The 22383-nt window shown below is 37.1% G+C and overlaps 4 protein-coding genes across 11 annotated transcripts in view; 3 read left to right on the forward strand and 1 right to left on the reverse strand.

Annotated features, from left to right (window-relative positions):
- Nucleotides 1–3138, forward strand: part of LOC110851536 (neurobeachin) — a 132528-nt gene extending 129390 nt beyond the window's left edge. For both annotated transcript variants that reach the window (XM_035852645.1, XM_035852644.1), the window contains 8 exons: nt 1026–1120; nt 1195–1284; nt 1367–1544; nt 1624–1863; nt 1949–2212; nt 2293–2489; nt 2560–2711; nt 2794–3138. In XM_035852645.1, coding sequence (XP_035708538.1) covers nt 1026–1120; nt 1195–1284; nt 1367–1544; nt 1624–1863; nt 1949–2212; nt 2293–2489; nt 2560–2711; nt 2794–2884 — 1307 coding nt within the window. In that variant the 3' untranslated portion in view covers nt 2885–3138. The remainder of the gene's footprint in view (nt 1–1025; nt 1121–1194; nt 1285–1366; nt 1545–1623; nt 1864–1948; nt 2213–2292; nt 2490–2559; nt 2712–2793) is intronic.
- Nucleotides 3139–3394: 256 nt separating this feature from the next.
- Nucleotides 3395–5062, forward strand: LOC110851541. Its single transcript, XM_022099363.2, has 3 exons — nt 3395–3624; nt 3817–4265; nt 4345–5062. The coding sequence occupies exons 2-3, from the start codon at nt 3820–3822 to the stop codon at nt 4862–4864; spliced, it is 966 nt and encodes a 321-aa protein (XP_021955055.1). The 5' UTR covers nt 3395–3624; nt 3817–3819; the 3' UTR covers nt 4865–5062.
- A 132-nt stretch (nt 5063–5194) lies between these two features.
- LOC110851539 (ufm1-specific protease 2) lies at nt 5195–8242 on the forward strand. The gene is made up of 9 exons (XM_022099360.2): nt 5195–5534; nt 5631–5837; nt 5920–6141; nt 6224–6506; nt 6598–6861; nt 6935–7142; nt 7231–7330; nt 7400–7542; nt 7619–8242. Exons 1-9 carry the CDS (start codon nt 5454–5456, stop codon nt 7884–7886), a joined length of 1776 nt encoding a protein of 591 aa, XP_021955052.1. The 5' UTR covers nt 5195–5453; the 3' UTR covers nt 7887–8242.
- A 22-nt stretch (nt 8243–8264) lies between these two features.
- Nucleotides 8265–21957, reverse strand: LOC110851537 (oxysterol-binding protein-related protein 8). 7 transcript variants are annotated; one of them, XM_035852651.1, is made up of 24 exons: nt 20966–21957; nt 16034–16436; nt 15733–15879; nt 14980–15104; nt 14413–14524; nt 13848–13981; nt 13485–13729; nt 12766–12830; nt 12404–12690; nt 12127–12308; nt 11928–12062; nt 11684–11726; nt 11521–11617; nt 11380–11450; nt 11239–11308; nt 11106–11161; nt 10959–11034; nt 10816–10865; nt 10501–10749; nt 10349–10426; nt 10200–10277; nt 9731–9786; nt 9453–9659; nt 8265–9369 (listed from the first exon to the last, which is right to left on the reverse strand). In XM_035852651.1, the coding sequence occupies exons 2-24, from the start codon at nt 16329–16331 to the stop codon at nt 9315–9317; spliced, it is 2916 nt and encodes a 971-aa protein (XP_035708544.1). In that variant the 5' UTR covers nt 16332–16436; nt 20966–21957; the 3' UTR covers nt 8265–9314. The 7 variants fall into 7 exon arrangements, with proteins under 7 accessions (XP_035708544.1, XP_035708542.1, XP_035708539.1 ...); XM_035852649.1 differs by having other exon boundaries at nt 10080–10277; nt 15733–15834; nt 20966–21954; XM_035852646.1 differs by having other exon boundaries at nt 10080–10277; nt 20966–21954.
- Between the last annotated feature and the right edge of the window lie 426 nt (nt 21958–22383).

Genomic DNA, 22383 nt, shown 5'->3' on the forward strand with positions numbered 1-22383 from the left:
GACGACAGGTACAACTTTAACCCTTTAACGTGTATGATTGACGACAAGAAAATGCATTAAATCGGGGACGCTATAACTATGTTGTGGTCATGGCGTGGGAGGAGAAATTCCGGAGTTTTAATAAAACTCGAAAAACTGAACAATCTAAAATTTAACATTGCGTTGTATAGGGAAATATCCAAATTTTCTGGAAGAAAATCTTCAAATTTAGCATTGTGTTGGCATAGGAGAAATCCCTCGAAATTGCAACAGATTTTAGGTCGCGGAGAGAAAATGGTGAAAATCAATGACCTCCTAGAAACGACAATTGTCTTCCTTCCGCGCCATGACCACGATTTTTCAGGACGACTTTTGTCGTACTCCCGAATTAAACCATTTCTTATAAAACGACAATTGTCGTCGTTACAGTTTAAAAGGTTAAGCAAAAGATTTCACAATCCGAGAAGCATATTCCATTTGATTATCTAAACTTGGGATAATTGAGATACATCCAGAATTTGTAGATTGTTAAGCTAATTTCGCCAGCTCAAGCAAATGAAACAGATAATTATAACATTTCTCTTCCTTCGTGGAGTCTGCGACCACACATGAGCGAGTTTAAATTAAGTGTCACATCTGAACCCAATCTTCTTTCTTCCTGAAATGTTGCAGTTGAGTAGCAATTAGTAGCATTCCTCGCAATCAGTGACGAGACGACTAGAGAAAGAGCAGAAACGTGGTGTACTCCTAGGTTCTGAATGAGTGTAACTCGAGCTGCGTTGTACGAGCTGTTCGTATTTAAGCTGTGGCGTACGTTGGGACTTTGGAGAGAAGGGAGAAATGGGCGACTTTTGCCTCTGAAAACTGTTAATTGCTTTCGTAAAACTAAACCTGTAGGGACAAAAGATGTGAATCCAATAATTAAAAGTGTATGTGCCTGAGAATTACTTGGGGAGTGACTGTTGTGTCGTTCGTGAAGATGTTTAGTTTTGTCATCATGCGAGTATTAACTAAATTCTAAGTCATGGGCTGTTTTTGATCTGTAGGACCGGAAGCAATCAGGGCGACGAATGTTTTCTACTATCTCACTTACGAAGGAAGCGTGGATTTGGAGTCGATCCATGACCCAGTAATGTTGGAGGTATTAAAATAATTGATTCTACTTGTACAACATTTAAATTAAGTATGGAACTTATTTTGGAAATTATTTTGCAGGCTATTGAGAATCAAATTAGAAGCTTTGGACAAACACCTTCCCAACTATTGATGGAACCACATCCCCCAAGGAGTTCTGCAATGCATTTGGTAAGTAAATAATTGTAGTAATTCGCGATGACGCAAGTATCACCAAAACATGTACCTTAATTGTAACATTATTTTCTGCTAGTCGCCGATGATGTTTTCCACCGTGCCAGACGACATTTGCATGGTCATGAAGTTTATGTCCAATTCTCCAATTTGCCACATTTCTGCAAACACGTACCCACAGCTTCCTCAGCCCTCCGTGGTCACTGTGACTGCGAGCCAAAATTTCGCCGTTAATCGCTGGAATACATCTTATTCTGGTAGGTTTTTTTATTAGTACTAATTTACCAAGTGTTGTATTGTTCTAATTGTTAATTGATATTTATTTACAATTTACAGCCTCAATGCACTCGCCAAGTTTTGCTGAAACTACAAATAACTTAACTGCGAACTTGCCTTTGATAATGGACCCTGCTCTGGCTCAAGTGAACAATCATCTCCCCAAAAGGCACTTGGGGGATAATTTTAGCCAAAAAGTGAAAATGAGAGCGAATTGTTTCGTCACAACTGTGGATTCTAAGTTCCTGATCGCATGTGGATTTTGGGATCACAGCTTCCGAGTCTTTTCCACAGAGACTGGTATTGAAACATGACCATTTTAGCTATGCGTCCTGTTTATGTGACTATCAAGTGTTGTCAAAACTAAGTCTAACTACTTTTCCAGCAAAAATCGTCCAAATAATTTTTGGCCATTACGGAGTAGTCACCTGCTTGGGGCGTTCCGAATGCAACATTACCTCGGACTGTTACATTGCATCAGGGTCCACCGACTGCACCGTCCTCCTCTGGCACTGGAATGCGAGGTGTCAAGCCATCGTGGGAGACGGCGAGCATCCTACGCCACGGGCCAGCTTAACGGGACACGACACTCCTGTGACCGCTTTAGTCATCTCGGCCGAACTTGGTCTGGTCGTCAGCTCTTCCGAAAGTGAGTTTGTCAGCTTTGTGTACATGTTTTATGCAACAAACATGGTACAGGTTAAACTAATAATTGTTTGTAATTCTCAGATGGTCCGGTGCTAGTACATACCACGTTTGGTGACCTGCTCCGAACTTTAGATGCCCCCTCCAATTTCCGAGGTCCTGAGAATGTCACCATGTCCAGAGAAGGGATCGTCGTTGTGAGCTATGAAAAAGGGAATATTTCTGCTTTCACTATGAATGGGAGACGATTGAGACATCAATCACATCACGACAATATTAATGTAAGATTGACTAAATAACTTTTTTAGATTTCATGTGAAAATATTTCCTAATTCCTTAATTTTGATTCAGTGTGTGCTGTTGAGTCGAGATGGAGAATACCTAATAACGGGTGGAGACAAAGGAATTGTTGAAGTTTGGAGAACATTTTCGTTAGCATTGCTATACGCTTTTCCTGCCTGTGATAGTGCTATCCGTTCTCTTGCCCTGTCTCATGATCACAGGTAATTAATTAATTGCAACGACCTAATTTGACAACCCAATTATAATTAACAAAATAATTCACATACTCCTTTATCTTTGCAGATTTTTATTAGCTGGTTTAGCCACGGGTTCCATCGTCGTGTTCCATATTGACTTCAACCGCTGGCATCATGAATTCCAACATCGCTACTGAAGATACTATAGAATTTTTAAGAAACATAAATAAATAACTAGCACCGTGCTTTCGCATTTGTGTCCATAATGCATTCCGACTAATAATTCCAGTCCATTCATCTTGAAGTAAAAAAAATTGTTTTATTACGACTGCAATCGAGTAGATTCCAACTCATGAATATTCTATATATGTTTGTCATTTAACCAATAATATATTAAATATGATTACGCTAATACTTTTAATAAAAGGAATATAAATTACAAAATATAAAACTGTTTTTTTAAAATTCCATTATTCATTTATTGTAAGTTTTTTAGGAAAATCTGTTATTGTATGGGCCGGATGGAGTTGTGTTGTGCTGAGATTCTGCAAATCGGGATGCGAAAAACTAATTGAGACTTGACACTTTGAGAGAAGATTTTGGCGACGTCCATCATCCGTGCAGATTGAGGTGATTGTGGTTCCAGTTTTCGGGGGAGGAAGGAAGAAGCCCAGTTCTCTAAGATCGAGGGGTCTCTCGGACTCTGGCTCAACAAGTGGACTCGCCTTCGTCTATTTTCCTTTTGCCCCAGCCAGTCAGTCAGTCAGCCAGCCTTACTGCACTCACTCCACACTCTCACTCTCACTGATTCTCTTGACCTCTTTTTAATTTAAATTTTTTGATAAGGACACATCGTTTACAAATTAACTAATCTTAGTCTTCGAGAAGGAGACGTCTTATCTTGATTGACGGATTGAGGCTCCAGTTCCGAATCTGTGTAAGATATTTAATACAAAATACAATTATCTGGCTAGGATTCTTTATTTATAAAATCCATTCAAATGTAGTCTTTTTTATGATGAAAATATGAAAGTCATCTCATTCTCAAGTTCATTTGCATTTAATTGGTTGAAAGGGCCAAAAATCATCACTTAATTAAACTCTTGGCATTCTTTTTTTAAACTCCCAGAAAATGGAAAATTGGTCTGGGCGACCACGGCAGAAGCCATCAATGTCGTTTGCATTGCCAATGATTTCCTACCATCCATCGTCCATTACTCGACCAAAGCCACCTCTTCCCAAGGACTACAAACCAGACCCTCGTGAAGCCAATCTGATGACTTATCAACTGAACAAGATGCCCAATGATAAGCTAGTCCGGGGTATTGCGGAAGTACCTCGAGTTCGATTTTTTACGAAATACCAGGGAGAGAATGTTGATCCTGATTTACTCAACACCAACTACAAACAGATCCCCCCATTTCCTCACATTAAACGACCTCAACCACCCCCATTTCCGCTCCCGCTCTTTGACTTGGAAACTTTGGAACGTACTAGTTCTAAAAAGTCTTCTGATGTGAGTCGGTTTAGTATGCCGAAGCCGCCCAGTTTCATTCGAGAGTATAGCAGAGAAGACCGGTAGGTCTTGTAAATAATTAATTACTGTACGTGTGTTGTATTAATCAAAGCTGTTATGTGACTGATTTTGCTTGTGTAGGTATGATGCTGACCGTCTTGATCGTGAAAGAAAGGGTGCGCTTTTTTCCCGTCGAAGTGCCAAGACCCAGCTGAACGTGAAAGTGGAGAAAGAGGACCCCAACAAAAAACGGATCATTCCTCTCGCTCAACAGGTCCGCCATTGGGAACAGCACCTGAGAGAAAAATCATCTAAGGAAAAATTGGCCGACAAACGGGAAAAGGAGGCGAAAGAGGCCGCAATCGCATTGGCAAAGGCAAAGCGGAAGGAGGCCAGGGCTGCTGCACGAAGACCACGCCCTGAAGAAAACGACTTGATTCACCGGATGGTCAGAGAGAGCAGAAAGTTTCAAACGAAAGCTCACCTGGAGTTGTCAACTCTTTTCAACAATCTCCCCCAGATGGTCGATTTTCCGACAAATGCTACCATAAAGAAGGTTGAAGAGGCTGAGCTGGAGCATATAACTCCCTCCAACGTTGATGACGTTCTCAATCGTGACAAGAAAGAACACAAGAAGGTCTATAATTACAAAAGGAAATGATGATTCAAACTCACTTTTTCAACTTCAAATCCCCTGGCCAGGGTTGTCTGTCAAAATTTTTAGTTCATCATATTCATATCCAACATATTACGAAATCTCACTTACATCATCTCAAAATTATGGTAAACTTTTGCAGTATGTTATTACCCTCTTTGCAACTTGAATAAAAGAATATATACTCACTGTGTTGGCACATAATTTAATAGTTTTTTTACTTGGTATAACTCATAATTAGTTGCAGAACAAACAACGATAACAACATAGCATTATGGTTAATGTGAGAAGGAAGCGCGTCTATTGAACATGGTCTACTGCTTTGAAAGTAGGACTTTCATACACTATGCACACTCTCAATCTGGTTGTTGACAGCTGAATAACAAAATTTGTATGTGACTTTCTCTTTCGAAACTTTATTAGCGCAGCATCGGGCCGACAAAGGCTTTGTTCTGTACAAGTACAAAATTGTATAATTTTGGTTATAATTTTGATTTGAACTCTTGTAAATAGCAAGATATCGAACTTGAGCATAAACTCGTAATTTTTGGAACCTGACTAAATCATTAGTGATAAATAACATAAATAAAATAAAATGTCATCTATACGCCCAATCATTTCCACCACCAAGTCGAGCCCAATTAAAAAAGTTGAAATTCTCCAGACCCTGCATGACGTAAGTTTTTGGGTGTAATTATTAATTTGATAAGTATAGTTTAGTTTCTAGTTTAAGAATTGATTTTTATTAATGATGTTGTATTTGGTTATACAGAAGCTGCTACAAGGTCCACCATTATTAAATGCATTGATCTATGGGTTGCCAGCAGGATTCGAGGGGCTAGAAACGCCTGTCGCAATAACCGTGGTCAGGTACAACAATGACGACTCGCTGGAGTTGGCCTGCAGCACCCTCCCCTATGGAATCACCTTAATTGGCATTGCTGAGTTCGACTCGGATGAGACACAAGACCTTTATGCAGTAAGAAAGCTAATATTAAAACATCACGACAAGATATTAGCTGTGTATGTGCTTATTATTTATAGTATGACCTCGTTTTCAGACCCTGGACCAAGTTGAGCACGCCATTGTTCTGAAGGTGACGATCGATGAGGGAATTGTGTGCTCAACAGGGTTGGATTTCCTGTCCCCGGTTAATCTTGAGGTGGTGTCGGAACTAGATTTTTGGAACAAGCAAGTAACAACATTCCGGCTGCAAGGACAATTGCTACTCACGAGTCTTCTAGAAATTCCGGATTTGAAAAATGGTTTCACCTCAGCCAAGGTTAATATCAATATGATCAAATCATCGCTACGAATAATTTAAATTTACTAAAAATATTGTGTTTTTAATCAAAATCATTTAGTCGAAAGTACAACATCAAGCAGCATACTCGTTTGGAAAGCGAGGAGCTTTCATTCTTCCTCCTGACGGAAATTTTTCCTCTACAACTGACTACAACGGTGAAAGTACATCTCACACTAAAGGAAAAGTTGGAGATTTGCTAAAGTCTTTTAAACAAGAGACAGAGACCAAAGATAAAACTGTGAGATATTTGCCGCCTGCTTCTTTAGTAGAAGTCAAAATATTTTTTGATCAAACTAAGAGTAACATGGACAACAGCCCACTGGTGGTCGTGTTTGAAAAAAGTAAGTTGTGTTGAAGATTGAAAATGATGATGGTTACAATATGAAATTAAAGGTATAATTTCTAATTAGAAATTATTTTATATTTGTCTAGGTGCATCATGTAAATATTTCGAACACTATTTAGACTTGGATGTTTTGGTTGTTATTCCAATGAATGCTCGAAATAGTCAATTATACGAACAGTTCAACCTCGCCGTCTGCAATCAATTAGATTTTGGGTTTTCCAATTGCATTCAAAAGCAACTTGTGAATTCCATATCTGCAGAGAAACCTGAGGTTTATCACTTTTGGCCCGGCTTTGGAAACCATTTCACTTCTATCGTATATCCTCAAAACACGTGTCTGGAAAAATTAAGTAAGATCATAATAATTAAATAATAATTACCCAACTTTTACTAATAATATTCGACTTATTTAAATATTTGTAGAGGAGACTCGTCTTGAGTTACACAACTTGTTTTTTGTGAAAGAAACCCGTCCATTTTTCCGTCAGCCAGCTTCCTTGTTTCAAACCCTAGTAGGTTTGATATCCCCTCATGTGTCCTTGACCCCTAAATTTAGTGAGACAGAGCTGGTAAAAGGACATTATGAATATAGACATTACATGCAAGAAGGTTTCAATGATGATGGTTGGGGGTAGGTCATACTTTGGCAATACTTTTAGTATGTTTTACGAGGTTATTGTCAAATCTAAGGTGTAATGTTCTAAATAATTTTATTCTAGATGTGCGTATAGATCTTTGCAAAGTATAGTTAGTTGGTTTCGGTTGCAAGGATTTACATCAAGGGACGTGCCATCTCACAAGGAGATACAAGAATGCCTTGTAAGCAAACATTTATGTTAGGCTTCTTAATTGTATATAGTTTCCTACAAATTATTTATATTTTTTTAGGTCAGTTTGGGTGATAAGCCACAGTCTTTTATCGGATCGAAGCAATGGATCGGTTCAACAGAAGTGTCTTTCGTGTTAGAAGCGCTACTAGGTGTGAGTTGTCGGATCATGTCACTTACGAGCGGTGGTGAAATGGCATCAAGGTTTACAACATAGCACTTTACAAAATTATGGGGTCTCTATAATTCGTATTCTTAATTAAAATCATTTATTTCTCAGAATCAATGAATTGCAATCACACTTTCGAATACATGGAACGCCAATAATGGTGGGCGGTGGGGTTTTGGCTCACACAATAATCGGAGCTAGTTGCGAACCAGATTCGGATACTGACGTCAACTTCTTGGTACTGGACCCCCACTACACTGGCAAAGACGAATTGAAAACTATTCTTGGCAAAGGGTGGGTTGGCTGGAAGGACAATAATTTTTGGAGTAAAAAAGACTTTTACAACCTATGCATGCCTCTGCTCCCCGCATCCATCTGAAACACATTCTTCAATAGGGGCAACAATTTATATTGAAAGAAAAGTAAAACTCAAACGAACATAATAAAAAGGTCATAATAATTAATGTTTAGTTCATGATTTAAAAAAATATATGGCACTTGTGTCATGTCATGCCAATTTAATACGTATGGTTTAAAATAAATAATTTTCCTCACTTTATCCATGATTGTTAAGTATTAGTATAGTTTAAATTACAGTACGAGTGCAATCATAATATTAATTGGGCTGGTCTTTCTTTTTTTATTTCTTTCAAAATCGTACCCTCCTTTCCTGTATCATTCCAATGTTTATTTGAAATATCAAAACTATAAAATAATAAAATGTCTTTGAACAAAGTTTCGTTGTTATTTTCAGTTATTTTTTATTAAATTTATGTATGTATTTCGGCGTAACAATAAATATAAGTCGTGTGATAAGAATATATTGAAGTCAAGTAAAATTAAGCATAATAATCAGATCTTATCAAGTTAAAATTGTCCTGGCATTGCTAAGAATTAGAAAGAGTCGAGATTTGAGCCTGCATATGTATGAGAGTAAGAATTCCCAATAACGTTGTTGCACAAGAAGATGTACAAAAGCAGAAAAGTGATGCTTACACTTACAACATTCAACAAGATTTTAGGATTAGCCAATTAATCAATTGCGACATGACTAGTTCTATCGACTAATAATGTGGTGGTGGGTGTATACATAGACATCATGTTTGTATTATGTAGTATGTACTAGTTAGCAGCAGTAAAATTTTCTACTTGGACAGTTTTCCATTCCTCAACAACGATAATAAAAAGTGGCTTGAGAGAGAGAAACGCTTGTGAAAAATTTGCAAATGGCAATTTGTTAGGCTAAAACGATATAATATAAAATTTACATATGATGATAACCGCATAGTCACCATTGACCACTTATAAATACCTTTAGAGTGTTGAGATAACAGTTACTATATAAATGGAATGTGGGGCGTGGCGTCTCTGTCCATTATTCGTTCCGTTAGAGAGTGACTAATGTTCATTTCGTATAATAATTATAATAATAATAATCAAGTAAGATCGTTAAAATTACATTGTCATAATCATGCCATTAATAATAATAATAACAATAATAAATAGTCCAGCAAATGCTATGATATCACATGCGATGTATAATTTTGCATTTAGTGCAGTGTACAATTGAACATAAATAAGTAATTCAATCAACTCTTTTCGACATTGTTTTTAACAGTTGAGTCAATACTAGGAATTTAGTTGGTTACAAAATGTATAGTGAAATGACAGATTACAATTTCATCTCTTGGAAATGAATAAAGCTCCAGTTAATCAGAATGTGTTACAAAAATCAGATCCATAAAGGAGGTAGTGGCGGTGAGGTAATGCAGTTAACCCATAAATGGTGAAAGTAGCGCTTAAGTTTCTACATCTTTCTTCTGCTAATATCTGGCATGAGCTTCCCGTCTCCAAACCAATAGCTGAAATACGTGAACACAAAGGAAGGAAATTAGGTAACAATACGAATATTATTGGGTAGATTTTAGGATAATAAATAACTTACATAATCATGAGGACTTGCATAGCTACGGCGAAAACCACGGCGAGAACTGTATTGGTCACTGGAAATGGATCCTTGGGGAGTTTGGGTTTTGCCAATTTCGCTTGGATGCTTGCCACGGTAGTTCGGAGCTCTTCTATTTGTTCGGACTGTTGAATTTGTCGGGCCAAAAGTTGTCGCAAGAGGTCGATTAGCTGTCGGTTACTTTCCCTGTATAATCGAAAATTTTGGTGAGGGTAGTTCTATTATAACTAGTAATATAAGTAAATAACTTTCAATACCTTTGATGGAACGCAGGAACAACTTGATCTGGTGGAATGTCCCGTCTAATATCACACTGAAAGAATAGCCATTGATATTAAATGCACATTTATTGGAATTATTAAAATGTATTTCAGTAGATATAGAAGGGGTTTCGTGTTGTTATGTGATGGTTAATAAGACGAAACTCAAACCCGAATTTCAAATAAATACGTAATTTTCAAAGTAGTAAAAAATAATAGGTAAAATAATTAGTATGTTAAGAAGTAAGAAAACTGAAACACAAAAATCGTTCCTACATAGAAAGAAGATTTAACTGAAATATAACAACAACACAAACCGAATAAAACAAAAATAAGTAAAACATACACCGGAGGCTTCATCAGAGTCAGGGGATGGCGAGCTATTGGACAAAGAAGACCCCAAAAGAGGATTGCTTCCGCTTGCAGGGTCTTCAGAGTTACACAAATTCTCAAATAAAGTCTTTACTTTGCTGTCCACGGAAATCAGAGAGGACGCCCTCATGATGGGAGTCTTGTGGCGTTGGTGAACCTGAACCATGTAGTCCTGAAATTAACGTAAAACAAAACCATGACATTTCCACTTTCTCCACTCAACTCTATTGTATTGTGTCATACACGCTCAAACTCCATCAGATCATTTCCAACATCCCATGGTCTCAAATCCTCAAACTTGTAACGCCATGTATTACCATCCTATGCAACAAATTTTATGGAATCATTAAAAAGTGATAATTTAAAGTAGAGCATATTTTTTGTGAAGTCATTACGTATAGAAAATTTTTCGGGACCCATGAGCTGTTTGTGGCTACTCTTGCAGTTACCGCTTTCCGTTGTTCATCTTCCAGCTTGGTCTTCTCTGTAGTAGCCGCTTCCTGGTTGTCCTCAACAATTGCCTCGGTCACTTTAATCCACTTCCGCTCAGATTCATTCAGCTCTTGCTTGTCCAAAGGAACAGTGTACCGTTTAAGGCGTCGTGCTCGAATTTTATCATTTACTTCCCAAAGCACTTCTTCACACTACAAAAAAAGTTTGACATCAGTAAAGTTTCCTTTAAGTGATAATTTAAAAAAAAATGTATATACCCCGGTCTGCCTATCTTTCATTACAATCTTGTTGTCCCAGTGGCCTTCAACTAGAAAATTAATCAAATCATAGTGTCACCATACATATTGAATGTTTTTGATTTGTTCACCATTAAGAAAATTATATATTTGCTCCTACGTACCTGTTGCTACTGTTTCCCGACCCAGCTTGATCTTACCAGAAATAGTGTTGGTTGTATCAGATCGACCCAGAAATCCCTGAGATTTGAAATATTAGTGTAAACGTTTCGAATTTACTTGCTTTTTGAATATAATTAATTTGATCTTACCTTCAACTTGAATTCAAGCTCAGAAAAGTAGCCAGTTTTTTCACAAACGATCGAAACTATTGGGGGTCAAAATAAAACATAATATATGCAAGTCATTTATTTCCAAGAGCTAAATTATTATATTATCCTATACCTGTTCCACCAAGTTCCATAGAGAGCGTCCCCACTAAAATCCCTTTACAGTGAGCGTATGGCATGGTCATCTACAAACAAACCGGGCAAAACAGACACTCTTTAGTTAGTGCTATTTACTATCAATATTGTCAGAACTTACGACATAAGCCTCCCCTCTTGGCAACAAAGTCAGCGTGGCTTGTCCTTCCAAAATAGCAGAAGTAGAGTTTCCTGTGATACAAAACCTATATTTTAAAACTTCTTTCACGGGATTATAGTAGTTTAGATTACAAAACTTTACCATAAAATTTGGATTTTGCCAAAATGGCAGAAGAAATGACAAAGCCATCTTTTTTGTTACTGACATAAAATGCAGAAACTGGTGGGTGGTGTGAAACCTGTTCCAAACAATAATTACATTACTTAAATAATACTCATTTTGACTTTCCAAGACTATGCATTACCTGTTCTGCAAGGTAAAAGGTTCGAGAACCCGTTGGATGTTCCCTAAAAGCAAGTCATTGCAAAAGTTAGATATTCACTTATTGAGGTCAACTAAGTTTAGTTTTATGAAAGTTGTGCACATGTTGGCTGTCATATTTTCACCACTACTTTTCCTACACCACTACTGACAGAGCAAAATGAAACACAGGAGAAAACTCAACTCTGTGGTGACTAGTTAAGGAAAAACATTCCCCACCATCTTACCAGTAGCATCTAAAAGTTTCCCCAAGGATCGGATTGTAAGGCTTCTTGAGTCCTTTTGGTTTTTTGTAGAAACCTGAGAGGTACCAGCGAAGGATGGATTTCATACGAATGAAGGCGTCATCTTCTAGCACGGCCCTGTTCACGCATATCAACAAGGATTATGATCAAGAAAAAATTTCAATAGACAAAATGTCATTACTGAGAAAGTAAGTCGGCGTGATAGTAGTAGTCCGTAAGTTTATCGAGAAATGACCGAGGTTCCAATATAAAGGTCGGGAGCACAACACGAGACAAATCCATTCCAGGCCGCACTTGTTTTACAAGGAACCAAAGCAAGGATTTGTTTTCATCTCCCAAAACTTCTGAGTGCTCTCCAGTTGTCTGAAAAAAATGTATGTATACATACATTATAAATCAAATCTCAAAGATTGGGAGGTTAAAATTTAACCAAAAAAATTGTGCTAAAGATTCCTTACATGAGCAAACTCCTCCTCAACTTTGTGGGCATAACATGTTTCTGCTGGAGTCGTCTCTTCAAAACTTTGCTGATTAGATTCATACCGTTTTCTTCGCTTTCGCAAGCCCTGCGCGCTCATGGGGTCGTCAATACTTTGTTTGGCTGGTCTGTCCTCGTTCTCATCATACATGTCGTCATCATCAGAATCATGTTCGATAGCCTCTTCAATGTGAGAGGTGTCACTGTCCGATTTTTCAGAGTTACTTCGAGTCCGGTTATTTTCTTCTGCGTCCGAAGGGCACCATTCTGAAAATCATATAGAATGCGGGTTAACAAATAAGGGCTTACTCTATATATTATTTTTATTATTTTACTACAAACCTGCATCATGACTTGTATCCATTGTATCACTTGTACGCGGTGACCTAACGAGCAGGGACGAACACCTATTGAAATATAGAAAATCTAGAATTTAATTACAATTGCACAGGAATAAGTAATTTATAGGTTATCTAATCCATCTACTGCTTGCGTTATTATGATTCAAAACCCTGTAATGTATACGACCCTACCGTAAAAGTAATTTGTGAGACTGCTCTTAAATAAATACCCTGGTTCTTGTGGTATGTGCACTGTACTGTATGAAGACAACAAGACAACTATTGAAAACCTGTCCTAATTTCTGTATCGGCACCCAGCCTTAAAGCTACAACGCCACTCTTCTTTAGATAAGTAGGCAAATAGCTCAATGTGGCGCAAGATAACGATAAATATCGATTTTCAAAGTAAAAGTGTTTTCCAACTATAACTACATATACTTAAGTATTCCAGAGTAAGTCCAATAAGTACATATGCTAAAAGACACCCTCCGTATCTGTGCGTGTCGGTAATGCTTTCACTTCAAAGTTTTTGTTGCCAAATATGTAATGTCCACGTCATCTAGCTCATTGGCATTATTGGACACAATAAAATTCACCGATTGATTGGAATAAACTTTCATGCATTTCAGGCCAAGTGTGTGTACATATCTACAGCCAAAGGTGTCTTTCTTCCAATCAATTTATTTATGATAGGAGGATGAAGAGTATTATCTATCTTACGTTAAGGCAAGTTCCAGCCCATCCATCCAACACTTTCCCTCGTCGGCCGTGGGAGCTCTGCAAATCAGGTATGTCGTCGGAAGGGGTTGTACGACGGCACCAATCGTTTCTCCACCTGGACCCCTCGTTGACCAAACGGACTGCTCAAGGGGGTGGAAAAGTTTGAAGCAAAACCCGTCTTTCTTCGAAGGTCTCTCAATGACTTTGCAACAGCTTAAAAGCACCGTGGCGACCCAGTGACTACTCTGAAAAGTGTAATTAATATGGGGCGACGCAACAGTCAGTATTTCGCTCTGATATTCTAGATTTCCTCCCTTCACCAATATTACATATTTCCTACGAGATTGCAGTATTATTACTTACTTTAACTTTCCCCTTGTAGAAGAGGAGAGAACCAGGTTTGAGGACGGCCCAGAGTTTTGTCCAACCCTTAAGCTTGCCCCGGACTTTGAGTGTTCCGGACAAGATTGTGATGGAAGGATCCCCTACGAAATCAACTATAATATTAATTAATCCCTGGAGTTACTAATCTAAGACTATTTTGGACACAATTGGGGCATTGCTTCGAAAATGTTGCAAAAGAAACAAAGATTTATTGAAAAACCTAACGTGGGAGCATACCAAAGTAGTGAAAGTCAAAAGTTAGACTCTAACTGTTAGAGTCTTAGGACATCCCAAAAAAAACGAAGAGTATAAAGTTGTTTAATAATTGGCCCTATAATAACATTCGTCTGGTCTTCGTATTTTAAATCTGATCTTAATTAGTTAAGTATAAGTGGTTTTCACAAGAAAATGTCAACTTTTGCACAATATTGACTTGTAGGGTATTCATGTTTTTAAACGGCCGATTACTACTTTTATAATGCAAATTTGCTAATCCAAGGTGGGGGATTTTCGTCAGACAAACTATTTGATACAAAGATCATACCTGGAGGAGGATCCTTAAATCTACGATCCTTCATCAACGCGGTCGTCAGCTCCTTGGCCACTCTCTGCTTCTCCTTGCGGTAGTTCTTCCTCTGCGCTTTGTAAGACAGCTCCTGTTGCGACATAATTGTATTTAAGGGAAGATTTATACAACTTTCAAAGTACAAAATAATATGCAGCCGTCTAGAGAAAATGTATAATGTACGAGGTATCACACAACCCAACGAGTACTTGGGGCAAGAATGTGTCAGTCCGACTTCTATCCTCAAAGTGATTGAATACAGGAATATTTTGAAAGGAAAATGTAGACTGTAATATGTTCTGACATCAAATAGGAAACATATTAGCCTAATTCACAACCAGTGCTGATACGAGCATGACCCTACTAATGGAACATGAGCAGATGAAAATTGATTCTTCAAAATTACCATTATATTCGCAATATAAAAGTATTAAATTCGGGACAAAATTGAAAAGTACAGAGAGAGATCAGTATGGAAAAGTTCAAAGGGAAAGAATTACGGATAATGACAGAGAGAAGGAAGGAGGAGAGATTATATTTTGTTACCTTGCTGTCGTCTGCATTTTCCTCGCCCACCACAGAACCTGTCAAGAATTTGCGAAAAAACGGTATTTTCATCTTCAATACGGTGTTCCAATAAGCGCAATTATCCCTGTCAAGCGATGAGAAATCTAATTTGAAATGAAAGATGAATCGAATGATAGCAGGAAATTTTTAGTTGACTGGAGATTGGCAGGTACAACAGATGAGCAACATTGAACCAGACAGCCGTTGTCTGGGTGAAATTTAAGTCACTAGAGGAGACGCGTGAAGGTGGGTTGGGGTCATTCTCACACATTTTTTTTATTTAATACTAATGTCTCAAGAAGACGGAGAAAGTTTATAATAAAAACTATAACTTGTTTTACAACTCTGGAAACTTTAGGAATTAATTGACCATTAACTCATCGTCGTGCTGACAAAGAAACCTGCGACGCTATTGTTACAGTAGCATCGGGAGGGTGACTGTAGAAAAAAAACTAACTTTGAAAGAATGACAAACTTCCAGGTAAAAAAAGGCAAAGTTCTTTGTATAAAAAGCCTTCTCTACATAGGTTAATTTCATTAGATTGCGAATTCAGAGCAAGTATAGTCAGCCGACCAAAATTGCGAAATAATAAATTAACTTGGCAGGTGGATTATAGCAGTGAAATATTGAACAGAAATCGACGTGACGATATTAGTCAATGTTTTAAAGCAAGCAGACTTGTGCAAACATAAATAACGAGACTAATACAACAACCAAAAAGGAATATATACCTGGGGAATGCGGACTCTTGTTGAGTGATTCGGAGGAACCGTTATTGTGAGAATGTGACCCAAACTTTGGAAGAACGTGCAAACTTGGCTTCCTTTTCAGCTCTGCTAACAAATGGGAAAAATCAGAGGAAGAAGAGGTCACAAGACCTAATCATCAAAATTAAACAAAGTTTTATAAGCAACAATAATCAATGAATCGATAATCGAATGTATTAATGAATTAGTTAATTGATAAATAGATAGAGAAATGGCTTCTTTCAGCAAATTAGTTGCAAAGAAAACATGCAAAAAGTAGTATTACCCGTCATCTTGCTGCTGCATGGAGTCATGTTGTTGACGTTGTTGTAGGGACACGTCGTCGCCGGTATTGTTGTCGCAGCAGCCACACAGTTACTCGACGTACTTGAGGAATGGTACTGTGGGGTTTGAGAATGCGAAGAATAGGAAGTGTGGCTGTGAATGGTGTTGTTTCTGGACAAGTGGCTACCATGAAAGGAGCTATTTTCATGCTGCGGTGAGTGAGAAATACTGCCACCACCCGTCTTCGGAGTGACCCTGGTATTACTCGTCGATGATGGAATGCTGACTGGTTCTGACATTTTCTTCTTTCACGGTTGGGTATGTGCAACAACCGGTCAAAATTTCAGGGTTGGAGGAGTAGTAGTAGTACCACCATCACTTATTACGAGTTACACAAGCCGTTCCTGTACACCCATCAAAACAAAAACATTTAATGAATCTTCATTTCGTCAGCAGTTATTATGCATATGTGCAGGAGAGCTTGATGGTTTAATATTCGATAAATTGTATGTGTGTATATACATGTATTTAAATAAGTGGGTTAGTAAGGTTCGCCTTGAATTTTGTCTCTGAATAATAGATATTATCGACGGGATGGAAAGACTAGTTAGACCTCCTCGAAATATTGATCTGCGATACAAAAGCATTATGTTGTGGCCCTAACTCAATTTAGTTTACACAGTGGTTGACAATACTAAAGTGAGGCAAATAAATGGTCTCAATGGGGAACATAGAACACAACCAGCATACCATTTCGACCACTATTATGCACATAGTGTAAGCTACGTAATAATAATAATAATAATATTTATTCGACTTTGTATATGACAAAAGCCCTCATAATTACATTATCATGAGGTTTATAAATTTAGCTAAAGAAATGATATGGGTTTTGTACTAGGGTTATTGAGAAGAATAGATTTAGCTATGCATACATTGCATAATTTTGTAAAGTCATAAGTGTAAGTAGTCAAGTGAGGAAATTTGCAGGACATTGTGATAATTTATTTTGCATTGGAAATTAAAACCTGCTGACCAGAAAATAAAAAAAGAGATTTGTAGAAGGATTCTTGTGCTATGTTATTTTTAGTATTTTTCGGTGATATAGCTAAATATGAAATTTCAGGACGTCATTGTTGGAAGTGTTGCTCTCGGTGCTTCAAGGCATTCAAAGATAGTCAGTGTAAAGTAATAGCGTTTCGGAGATTCCCCCGTCACAAGTTTCAATGTGATCATTGCTGAATTATAATTGCGACACGCCGTATAAGGTTCAGCAGAGATAAATAGATTCGAGATTTCGCTCAACTCGAGTTACAACTTGTAACTTACAAAGTCATTAATTTGGAGAAAGCCATATGCACGAGGAAGAGGATGTGCATGTTTGCTTTAGATTATAATTAGTGACTTTGCGAAAGGAAAGTTGTCACATCGATGAACTTTACTTTAGCTTTTGTATCGCAAATTGGACACCTAGATCGAATTCAGCTTTTCCATCCTCAATGTCAGAGACGTGCATTTTATGTCACTCTAACATTTAGTTTTATATGCATAGCAGTTTGGCAGTGGGAGAAAATGTTTAATCCTGGAGTTTGGCACTATATATCGACCCACGCTTCCAACTAGGCGTGCCTGCTGGTGCCAAATGTCCAATTATTAAGATTTTTCCGATGACAGTTGAAGTGTCATTTACTGCCAAGGAAAACTGTAGAAATAAATAACAAACTCTCTCTGGAAGCAACTACTTTTTGGCACGTATGCTCATTCCATGCTATACATTTAGATTAGAAAGTGCTACATAAATGTATGTAGCTGTATGTACGTGTATTACTAAATACCATGCCGGTTTGACTGGCATATTCGTATTTACTTCCATCTCTCCACGGTCATGGAAATTGACAGCTCAATTTTCTCATTGTCCATGAATTTCCATATCAAATTACTTTAATATTAGACATGCATTGCCGTCGTACGAGTAGAAAACAGCTAATAAAACAAGATACGTATCTACAAATACCTTGATTTGGTTGAGGATTTCAGACTAGAACAAAGGCCTCACTAGAGAGTGATGATGATGTACATATTTCAAAATACGACTTTGAGCTGCAGTCTGTACCGACTCACTGTTTAATCAATTTCAAAATATGCCAAAATATGTAGATGCATGTCTATCAGAAATTTGCGTTTTTAATATTTTCCTCCAGTATGTCAGGGTAACCTTTACGTTCGTTTGATCAACAAGGAAAATTCGTTGATGCAGAGATTTGATCGATTTGTTGTACACAAAATATACTCAACTTCCCTCTTTGTGATATTTTATATTCGCAGCATGAGTAGTAAACGACTAATTCTGAATGGTTATAATAAGCTTCTTAATAAACTCACTAAAAATGTGTAAACAATGTATTGTACTACATTTTGGAAAAACCATTGTCATTCTTTACAATCCATTATTCATCATTGTTGAAGCCATCAAACTGAGCTGTTTTGATGTAGAACAGCATTATAATTTACCTCAAACCCTATAACAGTGCAGCTATTGTCTATGCACTCGTATATCTGTGAATGAAATGCGATAACTTAATTTTTACTTTTACTGCTGTAAACATTGGACCAGCACATTTACATTTTGCAGCCCCCTTCCCTTGAATTTTATTGGAATTTACTGTTTACATCATGTTTTATGAACTAATGCTGCGTACATTTTAAATACCATCGCAAACAGTTTTATGAGACACATACCTTTTTCCTTAAATATTATGTTTCCTTATTTCCGGGAACTCTGGTGTGAAATGAAATGCAGCATATCAACCAAGGCCAACTACACATTTGAGTCTGAGATTGTTTAGACAAACTTGAATCTTGATGTATGTGGTTCAAAGATAAAGATAATAGTCCGCATGCAATTTTCTCGTTCAGCAAATTTGCAAAAAAATAATGGCAGAATAACCAACAACATGAGATTTTGTGCAATAAGATTTCGCTAATACTTGTTCACGGGTCACTTGGTTATTATGATTACATTACAGTTTGACGCACTTAATATAAGCTTTAACTCACTCTCTGTGTCTCTAAATGCCACCTTATTTCGAAGAAATTCACTGGCGTCACTGTGACCATGAATTAATCCAATTTACCACGACAAACATTAGAGATTGCTTTTGACAACTCCGATCCTGCAGATTATGACACTTGCAAGGAATGAATCACTGCAACACACTGTGTACATAAACTTGAAAATTTGGTATTAATTTGCAACACAGGATAACAACTCTCAACGGGAGGAATCCTCGTTGTCAGACCTGCTTCTTCCTTGACAAAATAGCACACGTGATAACAATAACGTTCCAAAACAACTAGTTGCAACTATGTGTTTGTGCACGTATTTAGTAGGTTTCGTTAAACGGATAAAGTGTAGCTTATTTACTTCCAGGGAGCCGAGAGTGTATGGTGCGGAGATGTCAATGATGCCGTTTATTGAATTCAATTGAACTGTTGATGCCACAGAGTTCACATGGACTTGAGCACGATAAGTACTTACTCCGTCGAGCTGCTAACCGAACTCGTCGACTGTGCGATGAAATGAATGCATGAGAGGTGCGTTCTCTAAAACGATTGGAAGACCTCTTCTCCTTCCTTCTCTGCTGAAATGATAGTGATTCACTCACAATTCGTCAAATCAAATCTGTTCAGCACAGACACGAACTGTGCTTAAAATAAATTTACTCACTAAAATCAACTTGCATAACAAAAAGAGTTCAACACTCACGTCAATGTCAATTTCAATACGAGCCTGGTAATGATAGCCTAACTGGATTTATGCACCAAAAATCAACAAGTTTTAAATTTAATCCTGGATTAATCATTTCCCTTGGGTTAAACGAGTTATGAACATCCCAATTTGGGAATACCAACCACTTTACAACAGAGTAAATATGCACTGAATGTATTAAACGACTTACAGAAGCCATATTTATCTCTTTTCAAAGATTTCCCTAACAAAGATTTTATTTATTTCTTGATGGATATATTATGCTGAATTCATTCTTATTTTATCGGCCCATTAACCAAACCATGATTTTAACTTATTTAACTGGTCTGCTGCTCTGGTTCGAAGTCCTTAACTTAACGACTACTGCTGGCATCGCATATTTGCTCAAGTTTACAAAACATTGTACAGAGAATACTACATTTTCTTCTAAATTGAAGTATTCCCCGCACTATATTGTTAATTTTATGACGAGAACGTATAGTTGGTTTAATACAAAAAAGAGCTACAAGTGCAAATTTAATCAAATACAAAATATAAAAAAGTCACGTTCTTTGTTTTAACTGCCAAAAATATCTTTGAAGTGGAACATGAATGAAATTCTAACTTGGCATTGGTAAATTTGATGCAATCCGATATGCTCGAAAATCCCAAGTATATGCATATGCATTCAATCATTTCATTAACAAGCTATATTCTTATGCAGAAGTTTAAATATATATTTCAACCTTGTCTTGTTCTTGACTGAGAATAATTTTGGGTTGTAAATTGATACTGGAAAAAATTCAAAATGAACTTGAGACTAGATTGTTGGATCGATAAGATGACGACGCCGGATTTATATTCTATTAGGAATTAGCATTGCAAATCTAGCCAGATTTAATTTAAATTTGTTTGGTTAAGATACATACATATGTATCCTGCTTGTGTCACCAGATTCATTATAATATCTAAATTTGAGCCAAATATTAAATCCAAGTCATGCAAATTTACTTTCTACCCAACCTTCAAAATCCTTGGTTCTCGCTTCTCGAGAATATCGATTTCTACACCTTATCAATTGTTTGTATAACATTGGCATATGTATTTATTTGTACTGATTGATTATTTAAGCGGTTATCTCATCTCCTGTAATAAATTTTTCCCGGATTATCAATCGATACTCACCTTGATTCAAGGAGTCTTCTCTAAACTGTTTTGGTTTCACAATGCATTGCATAATGTCTTGAGGTTTTTGGCAATTTTATCAATAGCACCCGTAACGATTTCCAAATATTTGAGCCAATATCTTGCTTGCTTGCATAAGTACACTCACTTTCCAAAATTGTCAATTGTCTAATAATTGCTGTTTCTATTTGTTCCGACTTTTTACGTATTGAGTATTCATTAAAAACAATAAGCGTATATTTTATTGAGTACTTTTGTCTGGCAAACTAACACGTTTACAAGTTCATTATTATGTAAACCTACGTGTCAATAACTCCCACTTTACGTTTTACATATTTCTCTGGGTATTTTTTACACTCTGCCATTTAGGGAATGGTTTGTTTGTTGGTAATGTTGCAGGAGGATAATTTCAGGCATTTAAACACAAATTAATAAACTCATTTGACCTAACGAATCAGCTATTCAGTAAACATTAATCAGACTGTTTTATGTATTATTTATTAATCGTGTTTTGACACTTGCTTACAATCAACAACAACGCCCAAACAAACGTTATCAGTCGTTCGATATCAGTTCTCCGGACCATATCACTTATCAAACATTACTACAATGTATTAACCATCGCACCAACGAATCTTGTCAGTAAGTTAAACAGGCGTGGTAAATAAATGAGTCACTTACAAATAACAACAACGCATCTTCTTGTCACTTCGTTATCGTCACTGTTTATTCCAGGAATAGGGAAGTTAACAAAATTACTTAATAAAGTGTCAATAATTGTATTGCATTTATTTGCACCATTCTTTATGCATACACTAGTTAACAATTTATAAAGTGGTTGTTGACCACAGTCAGACTATTCAGAGACTAATAAATTTTACGTGTTTGCAATAATAACAATATTCTGTTCTGTACAACAAAATGTTGCTAGATTACTAGATGATTTCGTATCTCCAACTAAACTGGTGATGTTGCAGTGCAAGAAGATGGGCTATGCTGGAAAGCAATTGTAAATATTCTTCTTATATCAGCACCACACCACCTCGTATCTCACTTTCCCCAACTCTGCGACTTATTTACTCTCTTGGAGAAAGTTAACGTGTCCTAACTAAAATTATGCTTTGCGACGCTGTTAAGACACAAAAATGTGCAATTTCTTGTCATCCTTTTAATGTCACCAATCCAAATAGCATTTTAGTTGTGTATGAAAATCACATTTTTGGACTCATTTATAGAAAAGCTTTACATCTTTACAACTGCATATAGTTGAGTTGAGGCATAAGTTAGGTTTCTGTCTTTCTCACCACCACCTAATTCTCATGTTAAGACCAAGTATCTCTGGTTTTTGTGTGAAAACTGGAGTATAATTTTGGATAAAAGCGCCCAACGCGCACATGGGTCCGTAGGATTTCGAGTGT

The sequence above is a fragment of the Folsomia candida genome, unplaced genomic scaffold (assembly GCF_002217175.1).
Source record: "Folsomia candida strain VU population unplaced genomic scaffold, ASM221717v1 Fcan01_Sc006, whole genome shotgun sequence".
NCBI lineage: Eukaryota > Metazoa > Arthropoda > Collembola > Entomobryomorpha > Isotomidae > Folsomia > Folsomia candida.

Excerpts from the sequence above, each read along its gene's own strand:
- LOC110851541 (XM_022099363.2), top strand. The coding sequence starts at position 3,820 with ATGGAAAATTGGTCTGGGCGACCACGGCAGAAGCCATCAATGTCGTTT. Across the intron at positions 4,266-4,344 it reads GAGTATAGCAGAGAAGACCG|GTATGATGCTGACCGTCTTG; the intron begins GTAGGTCTTGTA and ends TTGCTTGTGTAG.
- LOC110851539 (XM_022099360.2), top strand. The coding sequence starts at position 5,454 with ATGTCATCTATACGCCCAATCATTTCCACCACCAAGTCGAGCCCAATT. Across the intron at positions 7,143-7,230 it reads TTCAATGATGATGGTTGGGG|ATGTGCGTATAGATCTTTGC; the intron begins GTAGGTCATACT and ends ATTTTATTCTAG. Across the intron at positions 7,543-7,618 it reads GGTGGTGAAATGGCATCAAG|AATCAATGAATTGCAATCAC; the intron begins GTTTACAACATA and ends TTTATTTCTCAG.
- LOC110851537 (XM_035852646.1), bottom strand. The coding sequence starts at position 16,331 with ATGTCAGAACCAGTCAGCATTCCATCATCGACGAGTAATACCAGGGTC. Across the intron at positions 11,162-11,238 it reads TATGGAACTTGGTGGAACAG|TTTCGATCGTTTGTGAAAAA; the intron begins GTATAGGATAAT and ends GACCCCCAATAG. Across the intron at positions 10,866-10,958 it reads TCGGGAAACAGTAGCAACAG|TTGAAGGCCACTGGGACAAC; the intron begins GTACGTAGGAGC and ends TTAATTTTCTAG.